General features: G+C 36.8%; 1 protein-coding gene across 7 annotated transcripts in view; it reads left to right on the top strand.

Moving 5' to 3' along the window:
* The window catches only part of LMBRD2 (LMBR1 domain containing 2), a 48949-nt gene that overhangs the window by 11084 nt on the left and 19876 nt on the right, over nucleotides 1-17989 (top strand). For all 7 annotated transcript variants that reach the window (XR_015240774.1, XR_015240772.1, XM_086677134.1 and 4 more), the window contains exons 2-11: nucleotides 1895-2125; nucleotides 2374-2471; nucleotides 4061-4156; nucleotides 6976-7143; nucleotides 8387-8597; nucleotides 11636-11710; nucleotides 13085-13198; nucleotides 13566-13749; nucleotides 16639-16820; nucleotides 17417-17550. Coding sequence is in view for 5 of the 7 variants with exons in the window: in XM_086677134.1 (XP_086533260.1) it covers nucleotides 1952-2125; nucleotides 2374-2471; nucleotides 4061-4156; nucleotides 6976-7143; nucleotides 8387-8597; nucleotides 11636-11710; nucleotides 13085-13198; nucleotides 13566-13749; nucleotides 16639-16820; nucleotides 17417-17550 (1436 nt within the window). In the remaining 2 variants the exon portion in view is untranslated. The remainder of the gene's footprint in view (nucleotides 1-1894; nucleotides 2126-2373; nucleotides 2472-4060; nucleotides 4157-6975; nucleotides 7144-8386; nucleotides 8598-11635; nucleotides 11711-13084; nucleotides 13199-13565; nucleotides 13750-16638; nucleotides 16821-17416; nucleotides 17551-17989) is intronic.

Below are 17989 nucleotides of genomic sequence, written 5' to 3'. Positions count from 1 at the left end.
AAAACAGATGAACATAGGGGAAGGGAAGGAAAAAATAAGAGAGAGAGGTAAACCATAAGACACTTTTATTTTTTTTTTTTTAATTTTTTTTTTTTCAACGTTTATTTATTTTTGGGACAGAGGGAGACAGAGCATGAACGGGGGAGGGGCAGAGAGAGAGGGAGACACAGAATCGGAAACAGGCTCCAGGCTCTGAGCCATCAGCCCAGAGCCTGATGCGGGGCTCGAACTCACGGACCGCGAGATCGTGACCTGGCTGAAGTCAGACGCTTAACCGACTGCGCCACCCAGGCGCCCCCATAAGACACTTTTAAATACAGAGAACAAACTTAGGGTTGCTGGAGGGGTTTTGGGTGGGGGGATGGGCTAAATGGGTGATAGGCTTTAAAGAGGACACTTGCTGGGATGAACACTGGGTGTTTTGTATAAGCGATGAATCATTAAATTCTACTCCTGAAATCATTATTACACTATATGTTAACTACCTTGGATTTAAATAAAATTTAAAAATTAAAAACCAATTCTCAAGTGTATGATTTTATTCAATAATCATTGGTAAATTTTTCTACATATAAAATAGGTAACTTTCTTTAAAGAAAATAAGATTTATATAGGTAAATGGAAAAGTGGTAAGTATACATTTGCAAGGGTCAGGGGTGCCAAACCCTGTACAGTCAGAAATCTGTGTATAAGTTTTGACTCCCTGGAAACGTAACTGTTTATAGCCTACTGTTGATTAGAAGCCTTACCTGTAATGTAAACAGCCGATTAATAGATATTTTGTGTGTATGTCTGTGTGTGTGTTCTACTGGATGAACTTGACGTTTATTTTATAGTGTGAGTATTTTTTATTGAAGATAATTAGCATACAGCATTATATTAGTTTCAGGTGTATGACATAATGATTCAACATATATTGTATGCATATTATATACTCATAATAAACTAAGCTACAGAAAAGAAAATGTTATTAAGAAAGTCATAAAGAAGAGGACATATATTTAAAGTACTGTATTTATCAAAAAAAAAAAATCCATGTGTAAGTGGACCCACACTGCTCAAACCTAAGTTGTTTAAGTATCAAGTACTGTGTTTTGTGAAGCAGTAAATAAGTAAGAATTTCAAGTCCTTAAAGTTGTTAAGACAAGATTAGCACACACAAAAAAGCAAACTATTTCAAACAAAGGAAATGTTTTCAAATGGTCTTTTTCTTGCTGTTTTTCCCTCTTTTGGAACATTTTAAGTAATGGACTGTGGAAAACTTTATTTTACGAAACGTCTGATTACTTAGGATCTAGTCAATTGTGTATTTGTATAAAACTTCTGTTGGGGCTTATAACTGTAAGGAACAAACACCAAATAATACTTTTGAAACAGTTCACGTTCAGTATTCTTATTTTGCAATATTTTTAGAAGTAGTATAATTTTCATTAAGATAACTTTTTTCCTGAAGATATAATTTACGTCGAGATTTTAAGATCTGTTTTCAAAAATTAGATATGTATTTGAGAGTAGGAGTTATCCTTTTCCTTCTATTTCTTTTTTTTTTTTTGATGTTTTATTTATTTTTGAGAGAGAGAGAGACTGCAAGTGGGGGTGGAGTAGGGGAGGAAAGGCGGTGGTGGGACAGGATCCAAAGCAGGCTCTGTGCTGACAGCAGCGAACCTGATTCCAGGCTTGACCTCACGAACTGTGAGATCATGACCTGAGCCGAAGTGGACACTCAACCGACTGACACACCCAGGCATACCCTTTTTCCTTCTATTTGTAGTTCAATGTAAAGCCTGACAATTTGCCAAAGAATTTATTAACACGTCAATAAACAAATATTTAGGAAATTTCCAAGTGGTTGTTTCTGTTAATGCTACTTTTTTTTTTCTTTTCCACTTTACAGATATGATCCAGACCTGCTCATGAATGACTTTTGGTTAGTCAGAGTGAACATTCAATAATGAGTGGTGCAGCTTTGGGACTCGAGATTGTTTTTGTCTTTTTTCTGGCATTATTCCTACTTCATCGATATGGAGACTTTAAGAAACAGCATAGACTTGTAATTATTGGAACACTGCTAGCTTGGTATCTCTGCTTTCTTATCGTCTTCATACTGCCTCTGGATGTTAGTACGGTAAGAGGTGAAACTGAGTTTTGCAATTTGAAAGGCAATTGTAATCATACAGCATGTTTGAGATATGGTCTTAAAACAGCTAAATTATATAAGGTCATGCTTAACTTTTTGTATTTAAATCTTTGTGAATTTGATCATTAAAAAACATAACCAGGAAGGTCACTGGTGGATAGGTTGATACCCCCCAGTATCCCGTAACTCTGTAACCTTCTGATTTTCATTTTTAAACCATGTGTTCATTGATTTAGACAATATACAACCGATGTAAGCATGCAGCCGCAAACTCAAGCCCTACCGAGAACAGCAACATTACAGGATTCCACGCAACTGCTACCCCAGTTCCAAGGTATTTTCTTCCTTTTGTTTTTTTTTTTCTTTTTTTAAATAGCGTAGAGGAAAAATTACTTTAAAATTGTCTGTTCTTACCATTCGGGATTTAAATTTATAAAGTTGATCTTCTTTTTCTACTCATCCCCCACGCCTCCCCCATCCTTTGCTAGTAGACTTTTATTTTTTTTTTTTTTAATTTTTTTTTTCAACGTTTTTATTTATTTTTGGGACAGAGAGAGACAGAGCATGAACGGGGGAGGGGCAGAGAGAGAGGGAGACACAGAATCGGAAACAGGCTCCAGGCTCTGAGCCATCAGCCCAGAGCCCGACGCGGGGCTCGAACTCACGGAGCGCGAGATCGTGACCTGGCTGAAGTCGGACACTTAACCGACTGCGCCACCCAGGCACCCCTGCTAGTAGACTTTTAATTACATTGTATTCTATTTAAATGTAAAGCTTAAATAAATTTTACGTATTTATTGGTGCACGAGGCCTTTCAGTAGATGCTAAGCAGAAACTTGGAGAAGACCTGATTTTTTTTAGCCCTGGTTCTACCTCTTACTAAGAATGTGACTTCCAATGGCTTTTTTTTTCTTCTCAGCCTCTCTCTAATCTAAAAAAAAACCTTCATTTTCTCTTTTGCCTGATTTACAAGGTTGTATAAGGGGATTATTCTGTATGTAGGATGTTCTTTTCATATTGTGCATCCTTTGAAACCATTATAGTTTTAGAACGAGAATGAATAAAGTTCAAATTATCGAAAGGTTACGTTAAATCCATATCAAACTTCCAAGTAAATAGGTTTAATAAATGTTGAGTGTAGCTTCTACCAATGCTCTAAGTAGTGTTTGCATGTTTCTTTATGCAGCTTTTATTATTTTTTTAATCTAACCTGAATAAGGGTAAATTTAAAATGTAACTGTTACTCCCTTTAAAGCACATTAAAAATTGAATATGGATCAGCAGCAGTTGTGAATCGTTGGAAGCTCCTAGACTAAACAGTAGTATCCTTATAGTCAGGGAAAACTATTAATGGAAGATACACATATGTTCAGAAAATTCAAACAGGATTATATACAGATACTGGCATCTCTGTCCATGGGATCTGTGCCACAGTGACTAATCAGTTAAGGGCTCCAGTTACCAGGAGTTAATCACCTAATTTCTTTCACCTCCCTGTTCCCTCTCCCCAGAAAATAACCAGTCCCACAAAATGGAATGTGTATTTTAAAGACAGTTACCAGTTTTAAAGGCAGTCAAATCAGAGATTTAGTTTCATGACATATTCATTCACTTTTAAAGACTCACATTATCAGTCTATTAAGTGAACATTATGCCCTCTTTTACTCAAGGACTGAAAATACACTGAAAGTTGAAAATTTAAGTGGCATTCCTCTCTAGAACAAACTGTTTTGTTCCCTTTGTTTCTTTTTTTTTTTTAGTTTGACGGTCTGCTTTGAATTTTAAGTTTTCTGTGAAGTTTTGGAAGCTAGAGTCGGTAATTTAATATCTGAATGTAAATGAACTTTGCCATGCACAAGTTAATTATATAACTTATTTAAGTAGTCATCATTTATTAATTGGCTATAAATTGTTGTTAAACAGCCAACATCCATGTTTCAAGCCATGGAGTTACATTCCTGATGGAATCATGCCAATTTTCTGGAGGGTAGTATATTGGACATCACAATTTTTAACATGGTAAGTGATAGTGAAGGATAAAAGGTTTTTAAATTTTGGCTGAAGTAAAAAGAAAAAGATTATACTTTCTCTGTGAACCTTCATTTTTAGGGTTTATTCAAGTGTTAATTTTTTTTTTCTTAAATCTGTATATTCTCCTTTCCTACTCATTCACTTCTCTCCCATCTTAGAAGAAATGAAACGAAAAACCCCCAACAAACAAGAAATAGAATACAGAAACCAAAAATTTTGCTTGTCACCATTCCCTTCTAGTTACTGCCTTCTCTCTTGACCTTCTTCCATTTAGTCTTCCTCCAGTCCCAGTTTTAAATGAAACTGCTCTTGCTGAGATCATCGTCTCCTGGTTTTCTTTCTATCTGCTTAGCCCAACCTGCTGAATTTCCTTCATGGGTTCTATTTCTGTGGCCCATTTCCTGAATGTTGGCATTCCCTAGGATCCCATCTTTGGTCATCTTGTTACTTGAGCCTCTCTGTATAGCTTTAATTGTAACCATAATCGGATGCATTCCAAATGCTTCTTTCTACCCACGGTAGCTTTGTCTTTCTGCTGGGTTCCAAATTCACACTATTCACTGCCTACTGAGCATTTTAGATATTCTGCAGGCAACTAAGCTCTAAAACTGAAGCTAGTGAATATTGCAAGAGAGAAATCACACGGCACAGTCAGGTGGTGCACCTGTAAATTCGTGTTCATCCGACTCATCCAGGCTCCCAGCATTGCCAGACTTCTATGTGTCTCTAGTCTGCTCGCTCTTTGTTCTCCACAGTGAATCCTTCTAGTCACTACAGACCTCAAACCTCTACTGTTCCCTTTGTGGCTCTTTCTCTCTCTTTTACATCCTAGAATCAGTCACCTTTTCTCCTTTCAGAGTACTTTACTTTCTACTTCACAGTGAAAATAGAAGTCCTCACATGGTACTCTTTCAGCTTCCCACCAGCACACCTCCCTACCCGTCCTTTTCCCTTCCACTCAAAGGATGGAAGAGTCACTCTCAAAGTGATTACAAAGTGAAATCCCTCTTCCTGAAGTATGGACCCATCTCCTTCAGCTCTTGCTACCTATACTTGCAGCTTCCGGTTTCAACAAAGCATATACAATTCTCTCATCCTTTTAAAAAAAAGAAAAGAAAAAAAAAGCCAGATCTCTCAAATGCAATCCTTTCCAACTTCCTAGCTTCTAACCTCATTGATCTATTCATCACGGCTTAATTTTGAGAGGGAGACTTTTTTTTTTTTTTTTTTTGAGAGAGAGAGAGAGAGAGAGAGCAAGTGGGGGAGAGACCGAGAGAGAGACAGAGGATCCAAAGCAGGCTATGCCTTGACAGCAGAAAGCCTGACTTGAGGCTTGAACTCACGAACTGAGACATCATGACCTGAGCTGAAGTGGGATGCTTAACTGACTGAGCCACCCAGGTGCCCCTCGGGGTGGGGGAGACTTTTTTATTGAAGTATAAATTAGTACAGAAAAGTACACAAATTGTGTTCAGTTTGACTTTTTTCAAAGTGAGTACACCCATATAACCAGCACTCAGATGATATTATAGAATGTTAACAATGTTCATGCTAAGTCTAGAAGCTTCCCTCATGTCCCTCTCCCAGTCCTACCCTCCCCAAAGGTAGCCATGATTCTGACTTCCATCACTATAGATTAATTTTACCTGTTTTTGAACTTTGTAAACATGGAATTAATATGGTATGTATTTTTCTGCACCTCTTTTTTTGCTCACATATTTGGAAAATTCATCTGCGTCTTATTGTACGTGTCAGTATTCTCTGCTTTGTCATTTATGTAAAATCTTCCATTATATGAATATACTGTAATTTATCCTACCCAGCCAAATTTCTTAAATGAATTGTCTACATTTACTTTTACTGTCTTCATTTCCTCATTGCTTACTCTTTCCTCACCCCATTGAACTCTATTTTCTAGCTCCACTTCTCCACTCACACAGACAGGTTCCTAATTTACTAGACTTCTTGGCAGCATTTGATTATTGTTTTCTCTCTCCACTTTGAAACGCTTTCTTCTTCTGTTTTTTCCTCCGCGTGCTCCTTGGTTTTCTTCCATATCTACTGATCTGTCTCAGTCTCCTTTACTGGCTCCTCCTGTTAGTTCTCTACCTCTCCTTTAAAAGATGATCTTTCCCAGGGTCAGCCTTAGTTCTGTCCTTCTCATTCTACATATTCACCCTTCCAAATCTCATCTACTGGTGTTATTTCAGAACCACTGATATGGTGATGACTCCTCGATCTGTATTTCTAATCCTCTATCCCGAATTCTAAAGCTGGATAGCCAACTACTTCCAGTGCAGCTTCTTTGGGATGTGTCCTAAGTATGTCCGATCAGTGTATTCACAACCAGACTTCTGCCTTCCTGCTTCTTACCATATCACCACCCCTTACCCTCTCCCACATAGTCCCAGTCTTGTTTCCTTTCAGTCCATTCTTCCTGCTGAAGACTTACCAGTCTTTAGAAAACTTAAATTTGATCACATCTCCTTTCTGTTAAAGAAAAAGATTCCTCGTTGTCTGAATGCAGTCCAAAGTCTTCATAAAGGCGTTAAAGTCACTTATGACACCGTTGTACTCGCTGTTGGTCATTGTGGCCTCTTTTGCTCCCAGAAATGTGCTTTGGTCTCCCCAAAATCTGATATTACAAAAATATTCAGTTATCTGTTATAGTTTGTTCAGTATTAATACTCAAAATCATATTTATGAAAAGAACTACACATTAAAATTGAGATTCACATCATTCTGGTATTTCGAGAATAAATAGGCATGTCAATTGTTTCTGTAATCATGTTTTTCCAACCGTCTAGGATTCTGTTACCTTTTATGCAGTCCTATGCAAGATCAGGAGGGTTTTCCATCACTGGGAAGATCAAAACTGCACTGATTGAGAATGCAATCTATTATGGCACCTATTTGCTGATTTTTGGAGCATTTTTAATATATGTAGCTGTAAACCCACATTTGCACTTAGAATGGTAAGAAAAGTTGTTTTCTTAATATTTTAATGTATGTTTGCATTTTTAAAAATTTACTTTTCTCTCATATGGGCAGGTAAACAGACATTTCACTGAGAAACATAACGAGTTATGTGTCTAATAGATTCCCCAAAAAGAAATCTGAATAACGCATATTTCTAAGAAGAAAAAATGGAACAACTATTAAATGTAGCTATTAGATGAAGGACTAATGATTTGTCTAATAGCTATGTGTTAGAAGTATTAACGCTTATGATTTTTTTGCAGTTTTTATTTTAATTCCAGTTAACATACAGTGTAATACTAGTTTCAGGTGTACAGTTTTGTACATGACAAAATAACTAGTTGTTTTTTTTTTTTTTAATGTTTATTTTTGAGAGAGAGCAAGAGTGCATGTGCAGGGGAAGGGGAGAGGGAGAGGGAGACAGGATCCTAAGTGGGCTCTGTGCTAACAGCAGACAGCCTGATGTGAGGCTCCAACTCATGAACCATGAGATCATGACCTGATGTGGGGCTCAAACTCATGCACCGTGAGATCATGACTGGGCCGAAATCAGATGCTTAACTGATTGAGCCACCCAGGTGCCCCTTAGGTTTCTTTTTCTTTGGAGCTTGTTGAATATTTTTTCTTTTGTTCTGACTATACCTTGAGAGCATATTTCTCTTTGATGTTAGATTCAGACATTATAATAAAATTGAAATCTGTATTATACTTGTGATGTATATAATGTTATGTGAAGACATCTCAAAAATTTAGGAATAGAGTAGTAATGATAATTCTCACTGTTGCATTCCTGAGATTTGTGTAGGTGTGGCTCAACATAAAATTTTTTAGACTTTAAAATTTTTTTCAGGCTTCTCTTGGTTAATTCTGAGTAAGAAAGCACCTAATGAAAAATATCTTTTTTGGGGGAAAAAATATATATAGTTTTCACCATGAACTATCCTAGATTCTAATTTTAACTATGATAGAAGCAGTGTTTCCTGTGTTAAAGTCTATTTCTGCAGTTAAGCTCTAACTTCCTTTTAAAACGCACAGATTATCTGCTGTTGCTAAAAAAGTAGCTGAGGATTGGAAGGTATACTTTTTTTCATGTAAAATCCTAGCCATCTTGTAGGGCTGTTTCCTGAAAAACCATTTAACGCTAGTTAGTTTTATTTTATATTTTTGGAAAAAATATATATATAAAATTGTTGGAAAAATTTCTTTCTCACAGCTCTGCTTCTGTTTTCTCTTTCTCAGGAACCAGCTTCAGACAATTGGAATAGCTGCAGCAAATACATGGGGCCTGTTTCTCCTCGTGTTGTTATTGGGATATGGTTTGGTAGAAATTCCTCGGTCGTACTGGAATGGAGCAAAAAGAGGTTATCTACTTATGAAGACATATTTTAAGGCAGCCAAACTGATGACAGAAAAAGCAGATGCAGAAGAGACTTTAGAAGATGTCATGGAGGTAATAAGCAAGTTTAAACTAACAGTCAGTCACTATTGGTTTGTTGCTGTTGTTGTTTGCATGTTAATGGGTTTCACACGGAAAAGTTGGTGATGTGCGATCCTTCAGTATGTCCCATCCAGTAGGATGGCTTCCTGTTGGCCGTTCCAGCTTCATGAGGTATCATCTCCACCTTCTAACCCACGGATTCAGCAACAATTATTCAACAGTGCAGGGTATGCTTGTCATCTTGGGGTAACCTTACAGAGCCCTTCTTTTACTCTTAAAAGTGTTGTGATTGAAAAATCTAATACTGGCTTTTTGGCATGTATTCCCTACAAAAAGTAAGAACTGCAGTAGAATATATTGATTGAAAATGTAGGAGTAAATTCACAGATAGTATTCTGTTACATTTCCTCAGGCATCTGCTGGCTGTTATTACATGTTTCAAAAGAAGATAATGTATGTTTGATAATTTTTGTATTTATTTATGATATATTTGGAAGTTTATATTTGAAAATTCAGATGTTTGGAAAAAAACTTGAAAATTTGTATTTAGTAAGAAAATAATTTTTAAAAGATAATTTAAATTTGATACTGTTATCCTTTAAAGTTGGTACTAATTCAGTTGTTTCAGATTTGAGGAATATGGATTTTACCAGTTATTCAATATTCCTTCAAGAAATATAAATCCGGGGCGCCTGGGTGGCGCAGTCGGTTAAGCATCCGACTTCAGCCAGGTCACGATCTCGCGGTCCGTGAGTTCGAGCCCCGCGTCGGGCTCTGGGCTGATGGCTCAGAGCCTGGAGCCTGTTTCCAATTCTGTGTCTCCCTCTCTCTCTGCCCCTCGCTCGTTCATGCTCTGTCTCTCTCTGTCCCAAAAATAAATAAACGTTGAAAAAAAATTAAAAAAAAAAAAAAGAAATATAAATCCAGTTAATTATGCAAGATCTGGATTTTGCTAGGAGGAATTGTCAATGACTGAAGAAAGATAGATTTTGTTGTTGTTGTTTGTTAAGTAGGAACTCTCTACTGAGGAATAGGATGTGGAAAACTAGGACTGGCATTGGTGCCGTCTTTGTTATTTTATTGTTATTTTATTTTATTTTATTTTTTTGAGAGAGAGCACACACGTGCAAGCAAGGGAGGGGCAGAGGGAGAGGGAGAGAAAGAATCTCACACAGGGCTTGATTTCAAAACCATGAGATCATGACCTAAGCCAAAGTCAAGAGTTGGATGCTTAACTGAGCCACCCTGGTGCCCCAAAAGTTACAAACTTTTGAAGGAGCCTTAGATTTATAACAGATATAGCAAATATCAGTAGTTAACTTGTTTCAGTACATATTTTTGTGTCACATGGCTGAAGAATTTAAAGGAAGAATACAATATTTTACATATAACACATAATCAGTATGGTTCATATTCAAAGTTGTGCTAACAAGTCAACAAATCTTTAAGGCAGTTTAGGAATAGAAAATTGTAATGTAATGATGATTCAAGCATCTTTTAAAAACCCAAGTCTTCTCTTGTCCCTGCTATATTTAGGTCACTTGTTGACCTCAAACAAACCGTTATAAAGGCCTTCTGGAGTGCTTTGCTTTTCTTTAGCCTGATGAAGTGCTGCTCAGGCAGCCGCTGACTGTCCTTTTCCCTGCGATCACATGTACTACTTTCAGTTCCTTGAAACTCCTTACACACTTCTGCGTGGAGGCCTTTATACTGGCTGTTCTGCTGTTTGGAGTATTCTCGCCCCTTCCTTTGGTTTGCTGACCTTACTCCTACTCAGGCTTTTATCTCAGCTTGAACAATCAGTTTATCAGAAAGCCTCTCACACTAGATTACACAGCAGTTTCCATACCATTTCTATTTGAATAATACCTGTTTTCCTCAGTAAGCTGAGCTGCTGACAGGAGCAATGTCTATTGGTACAGGTTATTCCTAAAGTCTGCATATTGTAAGTTTTGATGGTTATTGCTAAATTACTTTCCAAAAACTGTTCTCATTTTTAAAATTTGTAATTGTTTTTAGTGAGCTTGACTATCTTTCCAGACGTATATAGGCCAATTGTATTGCTTTTGTGTCTTCCCAATTTTCTCTTGATTTATGATAGCACATATATATTAGGGAAAATGATTTTTTTTGTCATATAAGATATAAATATATTTTCATAACTTTGTATGCCAGGTGGTTTCCTTGCCTCTAGTTTTGTATTCCTTGGGGCCATTCTCTACTCTCCAATCAGAATATTCTTTTTATTGTCCTGGTCAGTTCTCTTGCCTCCCAGCCTTTGAACGTGCCATTTCTTCTGCCTAGAGCAGTGGTTCCAACTTTTTAAAAGTTTCATTAGTATAGAAATTATTGTTCTTCTTTGGGATCTGCTGGTTGTACAGATTACCCTTCCTAACTAACCCCTTTATACTTTTCATATTCACTAAATTGGTTATTAAATTAGCTCATCACCAGCCTGTCATCTTTAAAGACCTGTAACATCATGTCTCCCTACCACACCCTTCAGCATGGATCGTGGTGACCTTATGCTTAACACAGTGCTGGCATAGAGTGTGCTTTTTATAACGAATGTGGAATGAGTCAGTAGTTGTGACTGCTGTAGGGAACTCTCTCATTGGAAAGGAGCCGGTGCTTTGTGACGCTTGTTGCCTGTTGCTTCTTCCTCTGGTTTCTTCACTGTACTTTAGATAATGAGATAACTGAGCTTGCTGAGCAAGGTGGAAGAACACAGCATTGCAAAGTTTGTCTGATCTTTCATGACCTTTTTATAATGCTCATTCACCTTTGTGTACCAAGAGGCAAGTGATAAGAGAGTAAATCTTAAAAATTAGTAAAAATCACGAGGGTATAGATATTGCTATTCTATAACTTTGTATTTTTACTTATGTTCTTAAGAACTTCTATTTGGTGAACAGAACTTCATGTATATGCTAAGTAACTTGGGTTGAAATTAAACTTATGAGAACACATACAGTACCTAGGGCAGTCTCATTTGAAATGTACGATGTATAGAAATGGAAATATTTGTATTCTTCTTACTTTTTTTATAGGAGGTTCGTAAAGTGAATGAAAGCATCAAGTATAACCACCCATTGAGAAAATGCGTTGACACGATACTTAAAAAGGTAATTTGTCATATTCTCATCTTTTTTCTTTTGAAATACAAATTTGTAGACTGTAACATTATAATAAAAGCATCAGAAAAGTGTGAGAACAGCCTGTGACTGTGGTCTTCCCATCTCCTTTCCATTTTCATGGAAATATTAACCATAAATCAGTAGTAATCCATGCTTAGAATTTGTTCTTTTGTTAATACAAGTGTGACATTTAATTATTGGCAGTATTTGTCATTGAAATGTGGATGTAGAGGTTAAGTAATAGATAATGATTGCTGACACAGCGATGGAGATGGACCTTCACAGTTTCTAAGTGTCATTGAATGTGGTCACTAAAGGTGCACCTCCCGTAATAAACTAGAGCCTTAATAATCTCTTTCAATTGCTTCTACCATGTCATTTCATGATATATGAAATAAATTGTAAAATGAATGACCCTATGAGATATTTAACACAGATATTTAACAAGGAGCTATAAAATTAAGGTTTTGATGCATTGGTATTGAATTAGGGTATTCATATACTTCCAAAATGATTATTCTAAAAATGGACTTCTCAATAATTGTCTTTGCAACCACAGAACCACTGAACTATTTCTTTTTCTATATTTTAAATCTATTATACTGATTATTAGCTAGTGTTCCCTTTGGCTAAGTTGATGGTAATGAGAATCAGTTCTCTAATCTTTTCTCTTTATATTGCTACCTTTTGAGACCTATTCAGGGAGGTTAAGTAACTTGCCCAAATTCAGATAGGTAATAAATAAATAATAGGGCAGATGGCTCCAAATTACGTGTTTGTTTTTCTCTACAAGGCCTTTTAAAAATTCAACGTCTTGGGTTTGTTGCGATTCTTTTTTGTTTTTAGCTAGGAAAATAATTGACAGTTCCGTCAGGTTGCCTGCATAGCCTAATCCTCTCAAATACTAGTTGCTTCATGTAGGTAAGCTCTCAAGGTAAGAAGACACTTAATACATCTTCTAGAACATTTTCAAGGAAATGTCAGTCACTAACAATCCAAACATCTAGAGATGCCAGTAAAGGAAGATGTTTTTGAGAAAATTAGATATGCCCAAGAGTGGCAAATTTTTAAATAAAAATATAATTTTACTTTTTTGCACATGAGATTTAAAAATATTGGGGCGCCTGGGTGGCGCAGTCGGTTAAGCGTCCGACTTCAGCCAGGTCACGATCTCGCGGTCCGTGAGTTCGAGCCCCGAGTCAGGCTCTGGGCTGATGGCTCAGAGCCTGGAGCCTGTTTCCGATTCTGTGTCTCCCTCTCTCTCTGCCCCTCCCCCGTTCATGCTCTGTCTCTCTCTGTCCCAAAAATAAATAAACGTTGAAAAAAAAAAAATGTTTAAAAATACCTACTTTTCCCTTTTAGTGTCCTACAGAGTATCAGGAAAAAATGGGTAGGAACATGGATGATTATGAAGATTTTGATGAAAAGCATAATACCTACCCAAGTGAAAAAAGTCTGGTAAAACTACATAAACAGGTGACTTTATTAATAATAGCTTTTTTACTTACTGATGATTTTAATTAGATTTATAATTGCTGCCCACAAAAAGCGATTTTCGAGTAAATGTGTATTTGAAGCTTTCTTTGATCCTTGTATCATTCTTTGAGGTGTTTTAACTTTGTGTTTCTCAACAGGGGTACTGTTGGCATTTGGGGAGGGAAAATTACTCACTGAGCCTAATTGTTAAATATGTCCTAGAATATTAACATTCTTGGCCCCAATCAGTAAATGCCACGTGCCATTAACACTTCCCCATTATTATGACAATCAAAACATGCTCTCTGGAGGGATGTATAGAAATGGATCAGAACATTGACAGATATACCCAAATTCTCTTTTTTAGGTGATTTATTCAGTTCAGAGACACCGTCGAACTCAAGTACAATGGCAGATTCTTTTGGAACAAGCATTTTATCTCGAAGATGTAGCAAAAAATGAAACTAGTGCTACTCGTCAGTTTGTTCACACCTTTCAGTCACCAGAGCCAGAAAATAAATTTCTCCAATATTTTTATAATCCTACAGTTGGTATGTACTTTTACATAAATTTCAGAATTCAATGATGATAATTTTTCTAGAGAAAGAAAGTATATATTTTCCCCAGTGCAGAGTTGAATTGTATTTGTATTATTTGACATATACCATGTGGTAATATTTATTATGTGTCTGATAAACTTCCCCCTCCAAAACTGTTTTACTTGTCATACAACATCTAATCTATCAGTTTCCACTGTTACTTCACAGATAACCAAAATGCTATGCAAAAATATATGCAATACATCAAGTATATTATATATTCATAATATATACTTAAAATAATTAGAACTTTAAGCAGTTTTATATCACAAGCTTGGGTCTCTTCTTTAGTCTTGACATACTACTAAAATATTCCCCTAAGAAGTCCTCTTTGATTATTTACATCTGTTAGTCTATTTATAAAACCTACATAAGTAGTCAGAATTATTTCATTCTCTTTAATGATTATTTATGATACTCTCTCAATGTTATCAAATTTAATACGAAGAACTTAATGAAAATATGGCAAGTGTCACAGTATTAAAGCTTCCATTTAGCTTATTTGTTTACATAAACAGTTATGTTCATTTGATTCTTTTTGCCGTGTTTGGTCTTGAGTATGAAGACATAATGGCCATAACATATGTTAGAAAACTACTTCAACAAAGATCTTTTCTAATTAAATGAAAGAAATACTTGTTTTCATTCATTCAACAAATACTTGAGACATATATGCTGTATGTTGTTGGGTGTCGGGTATATATCAATAAGTGTAATGACAAAAATTCCTGGCTTTACGGAGTGAGAAAGTAGACTATGTACACAGAAAGGTATAAAGAAGATACCAGAATGTAGACATCAGGTTAATGGAGGAACCCAGTGAGGAGGGAAGAAAAGCAGGATAGTGAGGTGTTTTGAGGAAAGGTGTGTGTAAAGTACATTTCCCAATAGGTTGACTTCAGAGAAGTGAGGTGGGGGTGGAAAAGAGAAAAAGGTAAAAAACAAACAAACAGACAAACAAAAGCCCAGTTGAATTTAAAAGAAATCTGGAGGAGAGCAATTAGAGGCAAGGAGAATACAAAACTCTCAAAAGTTTTCCTTATAAAATGGAGTAGAGAAAAGAGGTAGTAGCTGAAGGAGAATGGCAAGGTCAAGATAAATTATAGCATGTAATTTGGGAACCATATCTTAGAGGAAATGTAATGAGCGAAGAGCATGGCTGGGGTGATGTTCGTGAGTAGCAGAGATGAAATGGGAAATAGTGAACAATGTAGAGATTGCCCTTAGATTAGGAGGTAAGGCACGGGTGTACCTAAGCAGGTGAGAAGAGGTAGTGGCAGGAACTTGGGGAGGTTCCCTTCTGCCAGTTTCTCGGTGAAATGCTGAGAGTGAAGCATAGGGTAAGAGATTTGGGAGATCTGAAGAGAGAAGGTGCAAAATAGTTGCTTAGGAGTGAAGGCATGGGAGAAGATTGAATTATAGGAGGCCAGCCAGGCAGTGCTCAGGATCCACCTGAAGTTGGTGATTAGGAATTTGGAATGAGACCAGTCAGCAAAGTTGGGTGCCTCACTCCTGAAGGGTACAGCTCCATGGGTGCAGGCTCAGAGTGGCCAGGGAGTTGGATCCTAACCAGGGTGTGGTCTTGCTTAGCAAGTACAGGGAAGCAAGAGAGAAAAGAAATGGGGATGCTGGAGCATAATTATCCTCAAAGACTACGGAATCTGAGCTGATAAAGGAAGCAGCAGGATACCAGGGTATTAAGTGGCAATATAAAGGTGGTACAATGAATGGATGCTTGGTCCAGATAGAGTCAGTCAGTGGAATTGGATATTAGGTGAAGGTATTGCTTGGAAACAGGGATGCTTTAATGAGATTATAAGGAAGGAAGGGCAGTAAGAGGTTTAGGGATGACTGAGAATGAGTAGTTGAGGTGGGGTGGAGGATGAGATCACTGGAGGAAAGGAGGTCAAGGAAGTGAAAGACCCTAGGATATTGAAAAAAGGATCACTGGTGTGGACATTGAATTCATCAGGAATTGTGCTGAGAGTAGGGTTGAAAGATTTAGAGTCTGAGCTAAGAGCTCGCTCAGCGCTTCAGTGAATGAAGTGAAAACGTAGCCTTTTCAATTCGGTGAGCTATCTTTTTTGTTGTTATTGTTAAAAAATGTCAGACTTAACCAAAAGTTAGCAGAATAGTACAAAGAATTTTTGTATATACTTCACTCAGATTCATTTACTTTATCTTTCTCTCTGTATATGTATTTTTCCTTAATCTTTTCAAAGTTTTATTCCAGACATGATGCCTCTTTGCTCCTAAATGTTTCAGTGTCTGTTTTCTAAAAATAAAGACATTTTCTTACTAACCAAATACAGTGACCAGATCAGGAAGTGAACTTTGATACAGAGTTGTTTCTGTACACCTTACACAGATTTTGCGAATTGTTCTAAAATATTCTTTGTAAAAAAAAAAAAAAATCCCAGATCATGCATTGTATTCAGGTGTCCCGTCTCCCTAGTTTCCATTCATCTGGAATAATTTCTCAGTCTCTATTTGTGTCTTCTGACATTGGTGTTTTCGGAGATTATAGGCCAGTTTTTTATTAGGTGTCCCTGGATTTGAGTCTGGTATTTTCTCATGTTGGATGCAGGTTTTGCATTTTTGGTGGGAATACTGCAGCAATGACATTGTGTTCTTAGTGCTTCATAGCAGGAGGCACATGATGTCAGTTTATCCTGTTATTGGTGATTATTTGGTGAACATGGTACCTGCCTGGTTCCTCTACTGTGATATTACTGTTTTCTTCTTTGCAGTTATGGATCCTGTATGGAGATATTTTGAAACAATATAAATATCTTATTCTTTTATGATTTTTCCTAATCATTTTTTTCTTTTATCTTCCAGAATGGTACTGGGAATGTCTTTTGAGACCGTGGTTTTATAGGATACTTGCTGTGGTTTTGTCCATCTTCTCTGTGATTGTTGTGTGGTCAGAATGCACATTCTTTAGCACTACACCTGTCTTATCCCTCTTCGCAGTCTTCATACAGCTGGCTGAGAAAACATACAATTATATTTATATAGAGGTCGGTTTATTTTACATCTGTCATAAACATATGTCAGTTCATAGTCTAGTCATCAACTGTGTTTTTTCTTTATATAATCTAATAATAATGAAAGCAGTGAAGTTGCCCATAGTGTTATTCAGACTTTCAGAAATGAGCTTCATCCATTTATCAGACCATAAAAACTAAAAACTGTGTTTGAGGAGGGATGACAAGGTGCAAAATAGTGCAGACTTCTTTTATGAGAATACTTTGATCCTGTTGATGCCAGTGAAGCTGCATAATGTACAGTCTTCGCGGGAAGGGTAGCCAAGGGCACAGGAGAACGGGCTCACTTCAGGAGGTGGATTTGAAACTTATGGACAGGATATTGAACTGGTTAAGACGTAGATTTTTTTCATAAATTCATTTTCTTAGGTGGTTAAAAAAAACCCTGTTACTGTGTTTAAACCAGTTACAGGTGTTTAAAACCTGAACTGTGTTCTAAAATTTTTAGAATGTCAATAAATGTTAGCTGGAGATAAAGGATAATGCTTGTGAGAGTGTATTAAGTGCCAAGGTCCGTTAGTCTTAAGTCTGTTAGTCTTAAACTGATTTTGTTTGTTTTCATTTTTCAGATTGCTTGTTTCCTGAGTATCTTCTTTCTGAGTATCTGTGTTTATTCTACTGTGTTCAGGATTCGTGTCTTTAACTATTATTACTTGGCTTCACATCACCAGACTGATGCTTACAGCCTTCTCTTCAGTGGCATGTAAGTAGGAGTGTGTTTAGACACAAGGGAGCGACCCCACTGCATGTAGTCTATGGATGTCCCTTTTCTTTCTTATTGTTTCTGAGCATTCCACTAACACCTGCATTTATGTGAGCTCATTGATTACGTTTAAGCATTAGATGTTTGCTGACTGCTAGCTAAATCCTGCTTGAAGTTTAAGGTTATAATACAAGAGGTTTACTAGGTTAGGAACGAAAAGAAAGACAACCTGGACTTACAAGTTAGAGATTCAATAAATAGGTTGGTAAATACTAGGACCATTTGAGAGTTTAGAGGCTAAGTCAGACCTAGAGTGTTCGGTGATTCAGTGGCATCAAGCTGCATTGGGAAGGACTTAAAATGAACAGGAATATCCTTTGCTAAGAGAGTATTGCTAGTAATAGCTAGGTTGTGCTATTGTTTGTCCCTGTTGGTAAGT

The sequence above is a fragment of the Puma concolor genome, chromosome A1, assembly GCF_028749965.1.
Source record: "Puma concolor isolate L17-30 chromosome A1, mPumCon1.1.hap2, whole genome shotgun sequence".
Taxonomy (NCBI): Eukaryota; Metazoa; Chordata; class Mammalia; order Carnivora; family Felidae; genus Puma; species Puma concolor.
The sequence above is the reverse complement of the archived record's forward strand: the minus strand, read 5'-3'. Positions and strand labels throughout refer to the sequence as shown.